This window comes from Gymnoscopelus microlampas (genome assembly GCF_963454915.1).
Source record: "Gymnoscopelus microlampas genome assembly, chromosome: 18".
NCBI lineage: Eukaryota > Metazoa > Chordata > Actinopteri > Myctophiformes > Myctophidae > Gymnoscopelus > Gymnoscopelus microlampas.
In genome coordinates, this window is record NC_139955.1 from 31,132,190 (window position 1) to 31,148,987 (window position 16,798).

General features: G+C 41.2%; 2 protein-coding genes across 4 annotated transcripts in view; both read right to left on the bottom strand.

Annotated features, from left to right (window-relative positions):
- Window positions 1–2,741: 2,741 nt before the first annotated feature.
- Window positions 2,742–8,729, bottom strand: thoc3 (THO complex 3; the record flags this gene model as incomplete). The annotated part of the gene is made up of 6 exons (XM_084085884.1): window positions 2,742–3,777; window positions 4,792–4,892; window positions 5,266–5,427; window positions 7,053–7,257; window positions 7,743–7,899; window positions 8,544–8,729. 6 exons carry the CDS (start codon window positions 8,727–8,729, stop codon window positions 3,614–3,616), a joined length of 975 nt encoding a protein of 324 aa, XP_083942010.1. The 3' UTR covers window positions 2,742–3,613.
- A 1,944-nt stretch (window positions 8,730–10,673) lies between these two features.
- Window positions 10,674–16,798, bottom strand: part of shtn3 (shootin 3) — a 30,285-nt gene continuing 24,160 nt past the window's right edge. The window contains exons 12-17 of one of the 3 annotated variants that reach the window (XM_084041214.1): window positions 16,406–16,506; window positions 16,069–16,083; window positions 15,647–15,715; window positions 15,396–15,525; window positions 13,655–13,964; window positions 10,674–12,859 (exon numbers count right to left, since the gene is read on the bottom strand). In XM_084041214.1, the coding sequence (XP_083897340.1) occupies window positions 12,706–12,859; window positions 13,655–13,964; window positions 15,396–15,525; window positions 15,647–15,715; window positions 16,069–16,083; window positions 16,406–16,506 (779 nt within the window). In that variant the 3' untranslated portion in view covers window positions 10,674–12,705. Of the gene's footprint in view, window positions 12,860–13,654; window positions 13,968–15,395; window positions 15,526–15,646; window positions 15,716–16,068; window positions 16,084–16,405; window positions 16,507–16,798 lie in introns of all 3 variants that reach the window. The other 2 variants (XM_084041213.1, XM_084041212.1) reach the window with 2 other exon arrangements.

Consider the following 16,798-nt stretch of genomic DNA (forward strand, 5'->3'; position numbering starts at 1 on the left):
CTTGTTGATCTGCTAGTTTAGAAAATGTTCACCAATAATGACATAATAGGGATGGCAGGTTGAAAGTGTAAAAATGTGAACATATCGGCTGCATAACTGCCGATACCGATGTCGTCCAAAAAGTAAAATAATGGCCGATATATTGGGCAGACCGCTCCAGTTAACGTGATGCATACACATGCAACAAACCCACATCCCATCTTGCCACTAAATTGTATTTTTGAGGAATTCCATGGTGTGTAAAACACAGGGCTCCCAGCATGGCCCAACATGGCATGCAAGGACCTATTTCCTTTGTCCTTGTGTGTAGTGCAGCTCGGATGTGGGCGTGAGGAAAATTAAATGGAATTAAAGCGATGACCGCGGGGAAGCCTGTAACATCCCTGCTAGGAGTACAGGATGCAGCGAAGGAAGTGATACATCCCCAGACCCTGCTGGTCTCAGCCTCCAGGGGAAGGGAGTGACCAGCTGCCACCAGTCCAACCTGAGGCCCACGTTTCTGGGCATGGGGAGAGGGGTTCGTGCTGGGCTGCTGGCTGTCGCAGCTGAGGAAGATGGATGAGGGGCGGCCCGTGTCTCCAGTCTGGGTCCCAGGGAGGAACCACTGAGTGTCAACACAAGAACACCAGGGACCGGTCCAAGTCTCAAAGCAATTGATGTTTGTCTTATTTTCTGGGTGGGTGTGTCAGAGCGTGTGTGTGTGTGTGTGTGTGTGTGTGTGTGTGTGTGTGTGTGTGTGTGTGTGTGTGTGTGTGTGTGTGTGTGTGTGCGTGCTCGCATGTGTGTGTCAGTGTGTGTGTGTGTGTGTGTGTGTGTGTGTGTGTGTGTGTGTGTCTGTCTGTGTCTGTGCGCGTGCGTGTACACTGTTATGTGGTGGTGCCGCCTCGCCTCCTGCCTTTGTTATCAGGCACACCCAAGTGAATCCAGCCAGGCAGGCATGGTTCTGTCCCTGGTAATTGAATCAAACTGTTTTCTCTGCTTCTGCATTCCACCCTTCTAAGAAACATTAACTGTGTTTTCAGAAGCGTAATTCCCTACACAGGCAGACATTCCTTATATGGCTTTCTGGCAACTGTGAAGCAATCAAGACAATCTAAAGCACAAAACGATTAAATCAATACAATCACATTATAGCGTCTTAATGTGCCTGGCTTATAAAGGGTTGCAACTGCTCCCTTTGTCCCAAAGTCAAGCATGTAGTAAACACACAAAACAGATAATAGATCCAGGGTTCTATGCATTTTAAGCTTGTAGATCTGCTGTTTCAGTATAAAAAAAAGAAAAAACGTTTTAAGAATTTTGGAATATGTTTAGATGTTTTGCCCAGAAGAGGGACGTCAGGGTTGATATGGTTAACATACGGTTTTAAATGGTGATATTATCAAATGTGATTATCAAACGTATCAGACAGTATACATTTCCCAAAAGGAAATGCATGTCATTAATTCAGTTTGACCAAAGTGGGGATAAAACATGTCATAAGAAATATCAAAAGCTGATTTTGACATGGAAGCATTACATTAGTCATTTAGCAGACGCTTTTATCCAAAGCGACTTACAATAAGTGCATTCAATATGGGTAGGGAACGAAACTACTAATCACCAGAAGTCTTAAGTGCATTTTCTGCAAAAACAAGCAACCAAGAGTAATCTAGCGCTAAGGTAAAAGTGCAATGTATCAGCTACCTACTTTCTTAAACAGATGAGACAAAATAGCAAAATCAAATGAGCAAGAGCTAAAACAAATAAGTGTATCGACTAAACAAGATCCAATAAAACAAGAGTTCGTACAACTAGTTAACAAGTAGGCCAGGCAAAGCCTGCCCAACCCCACAGCAAATCAAACCCTGATGAATCGATCCCAAGCATTTATACCACAGCAGATGTGCGACAACATGCAGTGTTCAAGGTTTTTCCTCAAATACACAGGAATGTTATGTGACGCTAAATATGCTAACTGTAGTAATACTGATAATGCTTTTATGAATCAAATAAGGTCCCCACTCCGTTGGGGTATTTTTGTCAGTATATTATTTACACATGTGAAATGTGTCCTCCTGCATTTACCCATCCTAAATATTAGGAGCATTGGGTTACTCAAGAATTTAACTGCAGTGTGATGTATTCTTTATGACAAGAGCAAACAGGTACCCTTCTATCTAAATAGGTCAAGACGAGTCAAACTAAACTATGAACCTTATCAATTATGCAACCAATGTTATATGATAATGTAATGAAGGCTGTCATTTGCTAGCCTGGAATGCAGACTAACACGCTCGTTCAGTGATTTGCTTTGGGGGCAAGGGGGGGGTAAGTGAAAAAAGAAGTACGCTGAACGAGCTCCTCAGTCTGGATTCCAGGCTACACACTTACATCTTCCACTACAAACTTGACTCACATGTTATAAAGAGATCACTTTTAATATCAAAATTCAAAACCATATTTTACAAAAAATATATTACAGCACTGTGTTTAGCTTTCAACTGCATATAAAAACAGGGGGCCAAGTTAGCTTTTGAGGAGTCACTGTAATGAAAATATGACTCCAGCACCCTCAGGTGGTGGAAACATGTCATTGGTGATGTTTTTGTATATACACTGCAAAACAAGGCCCTAACATCTAGTCATACTCCAAGCCATTCATACACAACGACTTAACATCAAACTCAGTATGTCAACAATTAGCAAAAGTCACTTGAATGGAGGTGGCAGTGGCAATCACAAATGATTAGATTTTGAACCTTTTTGAAAGGTAAACTACAATGTTCTCAGGTTATCCATGATCATTTAGAGGTTTTTGAGATGAGACAATTGTCCATAAATGAAAGACTTAGCTTAACATAATCCCACATAACTGAAATATTTAGAGCAGATTTCCAAGATGCGTTTAGAAATAGGTGGGCGGAATGTTGACTTTTGTAGGCGTATAGTTCACTGTGCTTCCCATTACTGCACAATGTTCTATAAAGATGTTGCCAAGCAACAGAACTCATTCCCAACAGTAGGCAGCGTAAAATGAAATGTTGCGCTCAAAACATTAATGAATTTTTGGAGACGTTATCTCTAAACCCACTTAATTCTGGCGACTGATTTTAACATTACAAACTAGGGCTGCACAACATTTATTAAAGTTTTATTAGATGTCATAACGAAAATATATTGGAAGTCAAAGGCAGTCAGATTGGGCAGAAACCGTGGGCAGAAACTGTGCCCAAATAAGAAGTCATACATCATAGATTGGCCACATTAAGTCTGAGACCCACATGGAAGCCATGCTATTATTAGACCCCATCTAGTTTCTTTTTTTTTTAAATATAAAAAGCACAACACAGGAATGCTTGACATAAACATTTTGGTCAGTGTGAATATAATGACATAATGCTTTCCTCTTTGTGTAATTTGAATTGTGTGCCAGGCATTCAACACCACCAATAGAACTTATTAATTTTAGCCTACCTTTCCCTCTGCTATAAAACGACAACAAAAAAAGAAAAATAATGCAGCTTCTTTCATTATGGAAGCTGAAGTAGTCAATAGTGAGGTTTGCTTGCGACTAATTGTGCAGCTCCAATTCAAACACAGTTAAAAGTTCCTGAGCCTTTGGTGGCAAGGCTCAGGAGTCGTTGGGCAGTCCAAACAGTTTGACGGTGCCAGCCTCTCGGTTGCTGTCGTACTTCCCCTCCTTGTCATCGCAGGCGTACGCCAGCAGGGGTTTCTTGGGGTGCCAGGCAACCGTGAAGGTTGGGGAGTCACACTGTACCTCCCACAGCTTCTCTCCTACAGAAATACACAAGATTATACAAAGATACTCACACATTCAAATTACAGAATAATTGTTCTTAATTAATGACTTCACCCAAAGTCATATAATGCCGAAAATGTGTAATGCAATTGTATCTATTGTATCCCAAGTGGTGTGGGGAGCAGTGCAACATAGTTGAACGTTTCAACCTGTAGATGTCAGTGCATCACTAGTTTTCAGCATTGTGCGAGTTAAGTCATTAATCAACTGGTAATGTTCCATGTTGCCGTCCTGTGGGAATAGACGCTGGTCTCGAATTCCAGGTCATTGCGCTTTGAAAAACTCCCAAATCCTTACTGTGGTTGATTTTCCTAACATTTCTCCCGCAGCTTGGGTGGGACTGATATATTATTTACATGCATGGATTATAAACTACAATGCAAGTCTGCATTTCCTGGTGTTGTGGTGAAGTAGTGTAAATGTATTAAACCATTAGGACTGGGAAAGCATTCGTGTCATTTTAGCTATATTTTAACCACCTGACCTAACCTTGACATGAACATTTTTGACATCACTGATATAGCATCATACATTTTTCAGAAAACCATTAGGATTTAGAAGATATTTCTAGAATTGGCTTCAGGTCTTAATCGGTTAAGGAATAGCTCAGTAGTGTGTGTGCGTAGGGAGTGTGTGGTAGGTTCAGTAGGCAGGGGGATAGAGAGAGAGAGCAGAAAGGGGTCCACAAGGGTGCACACATGGATTTAACCACTAAATTATCTCTCTCCGAGTACACCAGATTAGGCTTTGGGGGCTGCCGACCATAGCAGAGTTAAATTAGCAGTAGTCGTAAAAGTAAGAGTGCAATTGAGGCTTTCTGTTTGTCCCAAATACATATTTTATCATGCCCAAATACCCTGGGAAAGGGACTTTAGAGGGTCCTCTTTAAAGGGGTGTCCTCAGCTGGGGGTCGAGAAAACATATTTGAAGGGAGAAGGTTGGTCCCACTTGTGAACTTATTGTGTGTGTTTGTGGGATGTTGAACTGACCTGTTTCCACCTCTGCTATGTCTATAAAGTGGTCCTCTGAAGCAGAGGCCAGCATCTTCCCATCATGGCTGAAACTCAGCGTCCTCACTGGCCAGTCCAACCTGAAACACCAAATATAATGGGACAGAAACGTCAACCTTCAATGTCAGCATCAGTGATAATGTCTTCTAAGCATACATCTCTAAAATAGTGTTAAAAAACAGTCGGCACAACTAGGTATATCAATATCACAGTGATAGTTTCCGTAGATTATAACCACTGATCTCAGAAACATTTAAATTTAGAATGCAAAGTCACACAAATAAATCACATCGTCGTAAGATCACAGTTAGACTGCTCACTATTCTGGCACTATTCTGGCAATGAATAATATATATTCTTACAGCACTAGCTGAAATTATACACCCTCGACTTACACACAAATACACAAGACATGTATACTGCACATACACACACACACTTTCAAAAGTGTACCTTGAAAAGCAGCGGACACACACAAGTTCCTCAACATTCCACAGGCTGACGAGGGCGTCTGCGCTCCCTGTGGCGAAGTACTTCCCCATGGGATCAAACTTGATGCAGATGCAGTTGGACGGGTGAGCGTTGATTGACTGAATAGGCTTCAGTTCAGGGTAACTGGTGGGCAATAACGCCAAAGTGTCAAATGTTAAGAGTTCAGCAATAGTATTAGGGATGGGACGATAATCATTATTATCGTGATAAAAAAACGCTCACAATAATTGTATCGCAGAGATTTTCATTTATCGAGAAACTGTCCTCTGTCATTCACTAGGATGAATAGCTTTTGTTCAGCTGAAAATTCAATACCACTTCAACCTTCTATAGACGGGTTTCCTAGTTAGTAAACATGAGAGGATATGACCGCGCAGAGGAGGGGTAAGCCTGTAGAGGGCGCTATTACCCGCAGCAGCTCTGGTCAAATGTCCATTCATAAAAGAAATGATCTTCACCGGGTTTAATGAAAGTAGATTAAATTATGCAGTTTGTAATACCTTGTTTACTCAATAAAAATGATTTGTCGGAAGTTGGATCTGTTTGTATATAATAGCAGCATTATGCCTATTATGCCTATAATAGCAGAATTATGGCTATTTAACTCCCGAACACAACAACAGAGTGAACGGCGCAACAATTCGTTTCCCCCGAGCATGCGCAGATTGCGCATTCTGCTCTGTGATGACGTCGCGCGGAAATCCGTCTATACTTGATATATGATAAAACAGACCTGTAAAGTGTGCATTTGGTACACTCTTATTTCACTCTACATAAATCAATTCTCCAAAATAGCATATCTACAAGCTCGTTGTGAGCTTGTAGATCTGCTATTTTTGACGAACGTTCCCCCCATAATAGGGATGCTGGGTGTTTAAGTGGTTAACAAAAGTAGCATTTTAAGTTTTACGCATATTTTGATTATCGCGATAATATCACTAATCGTAATTATTTTCCTATCGGCCCATCCCTATTCAGCCACATGACTGCAGAGTCCCAGTCATGTGGGCTTGTACACATTCTATGAAATGGTGAGTCCTCTCTTCAACAACAAACATCTAAACAATCTCGGGTTTCCACCTTTCCATTATGAAACAATTGTTCAATACTATTTAACAAAACTTGTATGCATGCTCATAAAAGCTTCCCTGGATAAATACACATTGATGCAGTTGACTTCTCAGATTAGGGGTGCAACAGTTCATTGTACCAACCAATTTAATTGATTATAAAAACCAATAGTCCATTTTGAGGGGAGATTTTTGTTTTTTTGCTGGTGAAAGTTACAGGAGTGCATAATGGTGTGTGATATAATCAAACATCATTTGACTGTCTTCGATCCTATGTTCAAAGGCTTCTAGAAACAAATTAGTTTTGCAAGCTTTTCAATTGCTCATTACTTCAGCTTCATGTGAGGAGACAGTTCATTATTGAACATTAATTTTGTGAGTCCCCAATTAGTAATTATGAAAATATTTTTGTGTGCATCAATTTGTACATTTATTATAAAAACTGTGCTTCTTGAAGGTAATTGATATGAAATGAGAAAGTTAATGAGAAAGTTATTGATAGAATGCTTTTATAAATAGTTGCAGCCCTAACTCAGATCTCCCCCAGAACCTGATGCTTTTGCATTTTTGAGTACTGATGCATGGTCAGTATAATTATCATTCATCGTAATGTATGTATTTACTCTCGGATAATGTAGACAATACATTACTGGGGCTTTTGTTTATTTGCTTACATACCTCAGAATGTTTATACAGCCGCTGCCATTGGTGAGGAAGAACATGTTGTTGTCATTGTTCCAGGAGATCTCGTTCACCTCAAACTTAAACTGCTCCTCGGCTTTGGACCGGTGAGTCTTGGCATCGATAAATGTCACCACATCATCCTTGTTGCCCACGGCAATGGTCTGACCGTCTGGACTCCAGCAGATGTTAATGTTCTCACCTAAAAACAAAAAAAGACTTAAAAACAGCACCATGTAACTTTCCTCTTCCATCCCGGATTTTAACCTGGTTTCCTGCTTAAGTGCTGGCATTTTCACCATCGAGCTTAATAGAGCCAGCCTGCTTGCTTGCTCGGGGTATAAATTGAATCTTGACCATCAGGTCAAAATTCGTGTCAGATCCTGTGTCTAGGTGAGACATGACCTTTGACATGTCTCAATAGAAGAGTAGGGATACAAAATACAACCACCCCAATTGTATAAGTTATATTGTACTAACAAACTCTACCATACAAATTGGACAAAATTACAATTTATTCATAAAAAAAAAAGAAGTTACATAGTGAGGCTTTAAGCTCACAAAAATCTATGTCACCAAGATCATTTTATCCTGGTTTTGCTTTGAGACAGTACAGTAACATGCAAGTTATGAGGAGAGAGCATGGTTACAAGCTGTCCATATGTCACATGTGGAATAACTGCCCACCTTTGGTATTGACAGTGGCGATGCATTTGGTGGTGCGGACGTCCCATATCCGTATGGTCTTGTCCCCTGATGCTGTGACAAAAAGGTCTGGGTTTGTTGGATGCCAACACAGCTGATCCACACTGTCACTATGGCCTCTGTAGTTGTTCTCTTTAACCTGCAGACAGCAATCAGAGGCAATGGCCATTTCAGTATCATGAGCAGAGATGGAAAAAGTACTACATTTTTTATAAATGATGTAAAAGTATCAATACCACAAATAAATACTCTGTTTACACTTTACAGGTAAAAGTATGGTATTCAAAATGTTACTTGAGTAAACATCCAAAAGTATTGGCATCAAAATATACTTTAAGTACCAAAAGTAGAAGTACTCATTTTGCAGAGCGTCCCATTTCACAGGTTTTCAAACGTATAAACATCTTTTGAAAATAGCAGATCTACAACGCATTGTCAACTTGTAGATCTGTTATTTTCAAATAGCCGTAGTACATAGTGTTAATGTACGTTTTTTTTTATACTAATCAATATCTACAAAGTAACTAGTAACTGTCTTCAAATAACTGTACTAGAGTAAAAAGTACAATATTTGTCACTGAGATGTAGTGAAGTAAAAGTATTGAAAATTGGAAACACTCCAGTAAAGTAAACAGTACCTCAAATTGTACTTGAGTACATGTACTTAGTTACTTTCCACCACTGCGTCCGTCCGTCCGTCCATCCATCCATCCATTCATTCACTCACTCACTGCCTGACTGACAACAATGCTAATAGCATTTAGCACGAGAACACTCACTCACCAAGCGGTCTTTCTCCAGGACAAACACACTGGCTGTTTTGTCAAAGGACCCGGACGCCAGTCTCCTTCCATCACAGCTCCACGCCACCGAATGCACCTTGGCCGTGTGTGCAGGGAACTCCCTGCTTTTGTTGTTGTTTCTGAAGCTCTCCTGCATCTCCTGGTAGTACTGCGACTGGGACGCCATCTTGACTGCACTGACTGGCGGTGCTGCTAGGCGGGTACGAAGTTGCCAGGTTGGGTATAGAGCGTTGCCAGATTTTTCCAAGAGAAACAAGCGACCACGGCTATGAAAACAAGCTCAAAAGAAGCGAGCCCTTCGCCCTTTATTAAACATAATACGTTGGCTATTTGAAAATAGCCGATCTACAAGCTCACAACGGGTCGCGATGCGACGCTTTGTGAGCTTGTAGATCGGCTATTTTCTTGAAGATAATTTGAAAAGAATTGAATATTTTAAAAACATTTTTAACAACACAAATCTTGGGGGGGTCCCTCCCTCCCTGGCATAACATGTTTTCAGATGGGGGTCCGCCGACAAATACATATTATTTAGCCCAATTAAGCCCTAATAATTACGCAACTACACTTTAGAAACAAGCCCCAAAAAAACGCAACCCGTGCAACTACCAATATTTCAAGCAACTTTACAGAAAAACAAGCCCAAAGTAAGTCGCTTATAAATAGTAGACATGGCAACACTGGTACGTAATTTGGGGTTGCCAGGTTGTTTACAGAATAATGGCTCTTCATAGATATCATACCATTACGGGGCGTGTTTGTTGTTAAATCAAATGTCTCACATTAAACGCCATTTTTGTATCAGTACTAATTATCTATGTAAAAAGTTTTTATTGCAATGAAAATATGTTTAAAGAAATACAGGAAAGGTGGGCCCTATAGGAAATCTGGGCACCATATTGTTGGTAAGACTGGGCACTAGGAAAGGTGGGCACTAGGAAAACTGGACACTAGAAATAGTGGGCACAAGGGAAATGTGGGCACTCGGAAGAGTGGGCACTTCGGGGTGGAGATTGGAGAAGAGTGGGCACTAGGGAAATGTGGGCACCAGGGAGACTGGTCACCGGGAAAACCGGGTACTAGGAAGAGTGGGCACTAGGGAAATGTGGGTACTAGGAAGAGTGGGCCCTAGGAAGAGTGGGCACTAGGAGGAGTGGGCACTAGGTGTGCACTGCCTGTGAGATTGAATACTTGTCTTTATTAACAATGCTGCTTAAATGAGACTGCATTCCTGTGATGTCACACGCTTAGTAGTCAGTAGTTTTCACCATAATTAAAATAATAATAACAGTTTTCATTGGTTGCATCAAGACGTTTATCATGTTCTGTTCATGTACTGTAAAATGTCTGTATGTAATAACGACTATGGTCATCTGTGTGTGCGTGAATGTGCATGAATGAGCGTGTGCGTGCACGTGTTCCTGGTTTGGGGGCTGAAATAGTAAGAGCAGCTCTCATGTGGAAACTTGTGTGACACATAACAGCATCTAAAGACCCATTAAGACCTAAATATCTTATAAATCCTAACAGTTTTCTGATAAACTTATGTTGCTATACTATCATTGGTGCTCAAACTTTTTCATGTCAAGGTCAAGGACCCCCAAAATTACATGTATAAAATATTTAGTTCCAGGGGCCCGTACTTTTGATCTCGTTCTGTTGTGTTTGGGGGTTTAAAGAACAGAGGGTTATATATCACTTAAACAACAAAGCAACATACTATCTGCTATCAGTAAGTTAAAACATCTAATTCAGGTGCCCAGTCTCCTGGTTCCCAGTTTTCCCATGCCCGGTCTTCCTGGTGTCCAGATTTCCCTAGTGCCCACTCTTCTGCACCCCACAGTGCCCACTCTTCCAGGTGCCCAGTTTCCCCTAGTGCCCAGCCCCATAATGTTTTGGTGCCCACCTTTCCTGTTACCGTTTAAAGGACAGAAGTAGCTAACCTGGCAACTCAATGATTGTGATGATTCTTATTAAGAAAATAAAATGCAGTCATTCATGTGAGCATTTCTCCAAAACATGAAGACAAACTTGCAGTTTGATTTGCAATTTTATTTAATCCATGTGATGGAAGATGAATATCCATATTTAGAAAAAACCTTAACACCCAGTTTTGTCCCAAACACACACAATATCAATTGTCACACCAACTGTCAAATCATTCCCTTTTTGTTGAGTCACTTTAACAAATAGTCAATGAAACAGAGACTGAACACACATATCCCAAGCACAGCCCAACTCTAAAAACGTGTAGGCTGCCTCACCAATATGCTCTTGCTGTGGTAGGCTATATAAATAGGCCACATTTGCCAGATTGTAGTGAACTCACTTTCAGATCTAGAAAAGAAAGCAGAGGTTTGGGGTTGTTTTTATATTTGTTCAGTAGCTCCTTTCTCTCAGAATGGAATATGCTTTATAAAGAAAATGAATTACTGTTTACATGTGATTTCCGTGTTTCAAGAAAGACTCAAGTGGTGAAGGCATACTTTCATCATAAATGTGCATCATGTATTTGCATAAAACATTTTAACAATTCAGTTATTTAATGTTGCATGTCGATTATGGAAAGCTATATAAACAGCAGGCCCTACAAACAAAATTAACCACTTAAACCCTCAATACAGTAAACTAATACTTAGTTGACTGGGGTTACTTTTCCCCCCTGTACGCCAAATCTCCCGGCCAAAAATAGCCGATCTACAAGCTTACAAAGTATTGCGACGTGTTACTGAGCTTGGAGATCTGCTATTTTCCCCCCAGAATAGTGATGCTAGGGTTCAAGTGGTTAAAGGAATACATGTTGAAATAAGAATGGGTTGATGGAATATCGAAACAATGAGGGTATCTTAGCAAATGTGCATAAGGCTCTTGCTTCCCATGCTTGCGAGCCAGCTTGAGGAGAGTGGAAGATCTTTACACACACGTACCATTCTGCGATGGAAGGACCGATGACCACATTGTGTGTTACCTTACAATGAGGAAATACAATTTAGGATAGTTATGCCTGATTAATACTTGGTTGTGCATTGTGTCGCACACCAAAAAATCGCTGATCTACAAGCTCAATAGCCGCACTGTGACAATGTGTGACATGTGGTGAGCTGGTAGATGCGCTATTTTCGGTGCGCAACGCCAGCGCACACCTACAGTAAGTAACTCAGGCTTTTAGGCTAAGAGGCAGGTGTTATGAAGAGGTAGTATAATACACAAGCACCTCATTCCTCAAAAAGGTGTTCCTGACTTTCCCCGTTTTTTCACACGTGCATGGCTTTTGATTTTATTTTATTTTTTATGCTGCTGTTGCGTTATCACACATTGATGGTCAACACACTGAAACTCGTATCACAGCTTCAGCTTAAAAAGCAATAAAAAAAGTGCCTTTTACATGTGCAGTGCTGTGCTGCATTTGCTTCACGATAACCCTGGGTGTAAACATTGTTCCTTACTGTTGTCTTGAGAGTTTGAGCATTTCCCAGATGCATAATCCCCCTTCTTTCAGATTCAGGAAGAATATAGGTATTAGAGGGCAAGTTACTGAAAATATTCTAAACCTGTCTACTACAACTGGGTGTGGAAAGAAGAAATTAGAGCAAGAAGAAGAGGAAGTTGAAGATAGAAGTAGAAGGATAAGGGGGGAAGGCAGAGAGCAGGAAGTTAGATGGATGCCAAACAGTGCATTCCCCCTGAAGACACAAAGTCACTTTTAACATCATTTGTGTGTCAAATAGAGCAACCCAAAGTTTTGTAGCTACTGTACATATTGTTACGTGCTTATACAGTAACTGAAGAAAACCGAGATTCTGTGCAAATGGTGCAGCTTTCCTTGTACAGTTCTATCTTTCACGTTGTCTTCCAGGATCCAGGACTTGCATTCATAAATCTCTCTAAAGATAGGACTACACAGTAAAATACTAAGTGTTCATTTAACCCTGAGTGTAGTTAAATCAACACTTAAGATTTTGCTGTGTACTAATGCTATACTAATTAATGCTCAGGACTCTTGGCGTTTCTTTGCATCGCGCTCAAACCACAAGATGAATAGTTTGGAAAACCTGAGGCTGAGAGTCAAACTGGATTCAAATTTGGATTCCGACACCGAGAGAGATTATGGAGACAAGCCTGCAGGAGCCAAGGAGCCCATCTTAGCATTCAGCATCAGTGTTTCCATTGACTGGGGTGGTATCAGCAGGAAAGCTGGGAGACAGAGTGGTGTGTGTGTCTTCACTGGGATCTGTGTGATTGACTCCGTTGGACTGAGCACAATTCTCAGGGGCCTTCAGGTTGCTTTCACCACTGCTATGGAGGGTAAAGAAAGAAGAAACAAGACCAGAGTGAAGGTTAGTGATCACTTGAACACCAGCTTCCCTATTCTGGGGGGAACATTCGCCCAGCTCACAACACGTGAGCTTGTAGATCTGCAATTTTTGGAAAGAGATTTGCCAAAATGTTATTTTAGCAGCCTAAATGTCAATGTCACAATGATTTCACAAACAACTCAGAAGCTGCAGCACCCTCTATCGGTGCATGGGATATATTTATAAGAATCTATTATATGTCTCAATAGAGAATGTTACACAAACAGCATTGTCATTAGTGTGAAATAATTAGTTTGAAGCTTAAAATGTAAAAATAATTCTGAAAGCAAAGTGTTACTCCACATAGAGCAACTGTAAAAATATTATGATATCATATATGTTTATATATATGATATAATATTAAAAAAACTGTTGCATTACTTTGTTACTCATGACAGTAATATTGCTATATAATATGTCTAATTCATGCTTAATAATATTAATAATTAATAATATGCTTAATTCATAATTAATTACCCCCCCCCCCCCCCCCCAGCACTGTAACAGATACAACCAATTCACCTTGTCAGGGGCGTAGCAACAAATTCTGGGCCCTGGGGAAAAAGATTCACTGTGGGCCCCCCTAAGATTTTTTTTCTTTAACTCAGTCCCACTTACACCCCCCCTGTGACGCCCCTGCACCTTGTCACTGTATTTCATGTAGAAAAGAGACACTGTTCCAAACACTTTGCACAGGTTTAGAATGGGGCGTGTGCGAGTGGGCGTGACAGCATACCTGACAACACAGCCATTGGTGACTGGAGATTCAGGGGCTCCTTTCTCACACAGAGAGCTCTGCGATCTTCTCTGCTCGCAAGAGGCCACTCTGGATTCTCTGCCTGTGTCTGAGCTCCTCCGCCTGGCAACCACAGGACCTGGCCCTGACCTCCGTTTCTGCGAGGGGCTGACACTACTGGGCCCCACAGGGTCGGAAGAAGGGGGGGCCAGACCCACAGGCCCCTCTGGCTCCTTGCCAGAGTCTGTGCTGGTACGCCTGCCATTCAGGCTGTCAGAGGAGGCCATGTGACTCATCTGGGCTTCTCTCTCTTCTGAGAAAAGGAGGAAAAGGAGCGTCATTTTTTAAATAAATGAATGATTCATTGTTAATACTAAACAGTGATGGAAGAAGTATTCACATGCTTTACTTATGTAAAAGTATCAAAACCACAATGTAGAAATACTCTGTTAAAGTACAAAAGTATTCAAGCATCAAAATATACTTAAAGTACTCATTATGCAGAATGTCCCATTTCACAGGTTTTCAACATGTATGAAAGATCTTAGAAAATAGCGTCTCTACAAGCTCAAAATGTGTCGCATCGCAACGTGTATACTATGTGCACATGCATACGCACATGGACACACAAACACACACCTACATGCATCACATGAATGTGTTATGAATAATGTATCAAAGAAGCAACACGTAAGCAAGGCCTTGTTCAGGTTGGCTCAGTATTGATTTGTGTAATGCATATGCTACATATTTGGCACAGACGTGGTTTCGAAATTGGACAAAAACAATACTTCCAGTATTGATCAAAAACAGAGTGTGAGTAAGTAAGTAGGCACTGGAAATTCCATATGCCATTCTGACTCCCCCTTTTGCATTCAATGTTATTTGTGATGAGAAGATAGCAGGAAGGAAATCAAGGGAAGACTAAGCCTTGATGATGAATATCTGCCATGGATCAAAACATTTTGGTTTGCAGGTTCTACTTGTCTCAAACTATGCTTTTGTAGATACTGTCAGACAAGGTTAATTGTTCCTGGCAAACAGGATAATCATTTCCAATACCAATTTCACCTGCCACCTGATTCTTCTCCTCTTCATAATTTAACGCACAGCACCCCCTACTGGCCACACACACAGATAGTGAACAGTACGTGGGAATCCATGCCTCTGTGTTACTGCCTCTACAGTATGCTATACACATGGTTTACACTGTGCCATGATGATAATTACCGTTAAACCATGTCTGTTGAACGATTTACAATTTAGGCACCAGTATTTTCAGGACAACACATTTTGGTGTCAATATACAGGTCTGAGGTTCTAATATAAATGCTTTTACTGAGAAAGAAAACTTTGGGGACATTTTGGCAGCTCATGTGGCTTAAGCATAAGGTACAAGCCATGAGCTAGTAATGTCATGAGTTCAAATGCAGATGGTGAATTGTTTTTACCTATGTACATCCTCCCTCCTCAGTAAGTAAGTAAGTAGGTCGGAGAGGCTTATTGTCGGAATCAGCCCGAGCGCTGGGAGGGAGTCTATCCCCGTTTCACAATGCGCTAAACCTCTGGGAGATGGACTGCTGTGGATTGCTTACCGCATGACTTGCCGTACCCAAGCCGTGCTACTCATTCGTTGAGTTGGCGGTGCCCAGGATCGAACCCATGACCTTGTGGTCGAAGGGCAAGTGCCCTACCGACACAAACTAACGATACTATCATTTACTATGTAAAATGGGTGTACCTCCAGAGCCGGGCTCTCCTGCCTTGTTGCGCCTGCGTCGGAGGATCACCTCCAGCTCACTGTCCTTCTTCCCTGGCGGGCAGGGAGCCGCCTCCTGAGACCCACGACTGGGGCTCCTCTTTACTGTTTCCTAGTGTGGAATAGAAGAGACTAGAAAATGTACATGCTCTACACAGATTTTCAAAGAAGAGACAATACTATGTTATTGCTTTTATTTCTTGCCCTGCCCTCATGTAAGTTATTTTTCTCACCAAAATTCCTTTCAGTTCCTCCATGGCACTTTCCTGTGGTTTCTGTGGTTTCTCCTCAGGTACTGGAGGCTGCTGGGAAAGAGAGATTATGTTCTGAGATGATGTATCGAGTAATTGCTTAGAATAGAATAGACAGTACACACACACAAGCAGTTTAAGCTTTACTGTGGGGGGAATTAAAAATGCATAGCTACATCACAATTCCTCAAACACCACCAGGAGTATTGAGCGCTTAGTCCAGCTCAAAATTATAATTATTTTATAAGGCTTAAGGTTTTATTTATTATATTTTAATAAGCGCAACAAATTACATATTTTTCACATGTGACCACCAGATCTCTATATTGCCATGATTAGATAGGGATGTCTTATTTCTCAAATGCCTAGGATGACCTCACATCACAAGATGTCAATATACTCACTTTTACAGCGATCCTCTTTGGTGGTAATGCGGTCGATTGATGCCACAGGACAATCATGGGAAGGGAATACAGGAGAGTAATCAGTGTGAGTGCACTAAACCTTTAATAAATCTTGGTTCCATCAATAAGTATGCATTTTCTTGACATTGGAGTGAGGAGGAGTACTGAATAAAGCATAGTAAAAATACAATAAAACAAAAACTAAGCAACAAAATGTTTTTTTTTTCCTTCTTTTAGACACTGAGTCAGTCTTTGTGTAAAGTCAGATGAGACTGACAGCGGAGTGTCAGTCTCATCTGACCCATCACTCTTCTCAGGCTCCGTGAGGAGTACTCACCTTCTTGTCCTGACCCTTGACAGGCCTGAGGACCACACCATGTTTGATCCTCTCCATCATCTCATTCACTGCCTTTGACTTCACATCATCGCCCTCACCATCTGGAACGTCCGAGAGAAAGAGAGAGAGGGGGGGGGGGGGGGGGGGGGGGGGTTGGGGGCACAAGGCAAGAGGAAGAAAGAAAGAGAAAGAAAGAAAGACATGTGAGGATAGGGGGAAGTGTTTAACAGGAAGTAGGGCAGGACAAAGTAAAGTGGAAATGTGTTTTCAGAACATTGGCTTCAATTACAGCAGTGTTTCTCTCCCAGACTACAGCTAGTTCTCTATTCTGGTAGTTCCTTTACGTTCACCTGGTGTCTCAGGCATTATGAGTAGACCAAAAGCCAGCAGCAT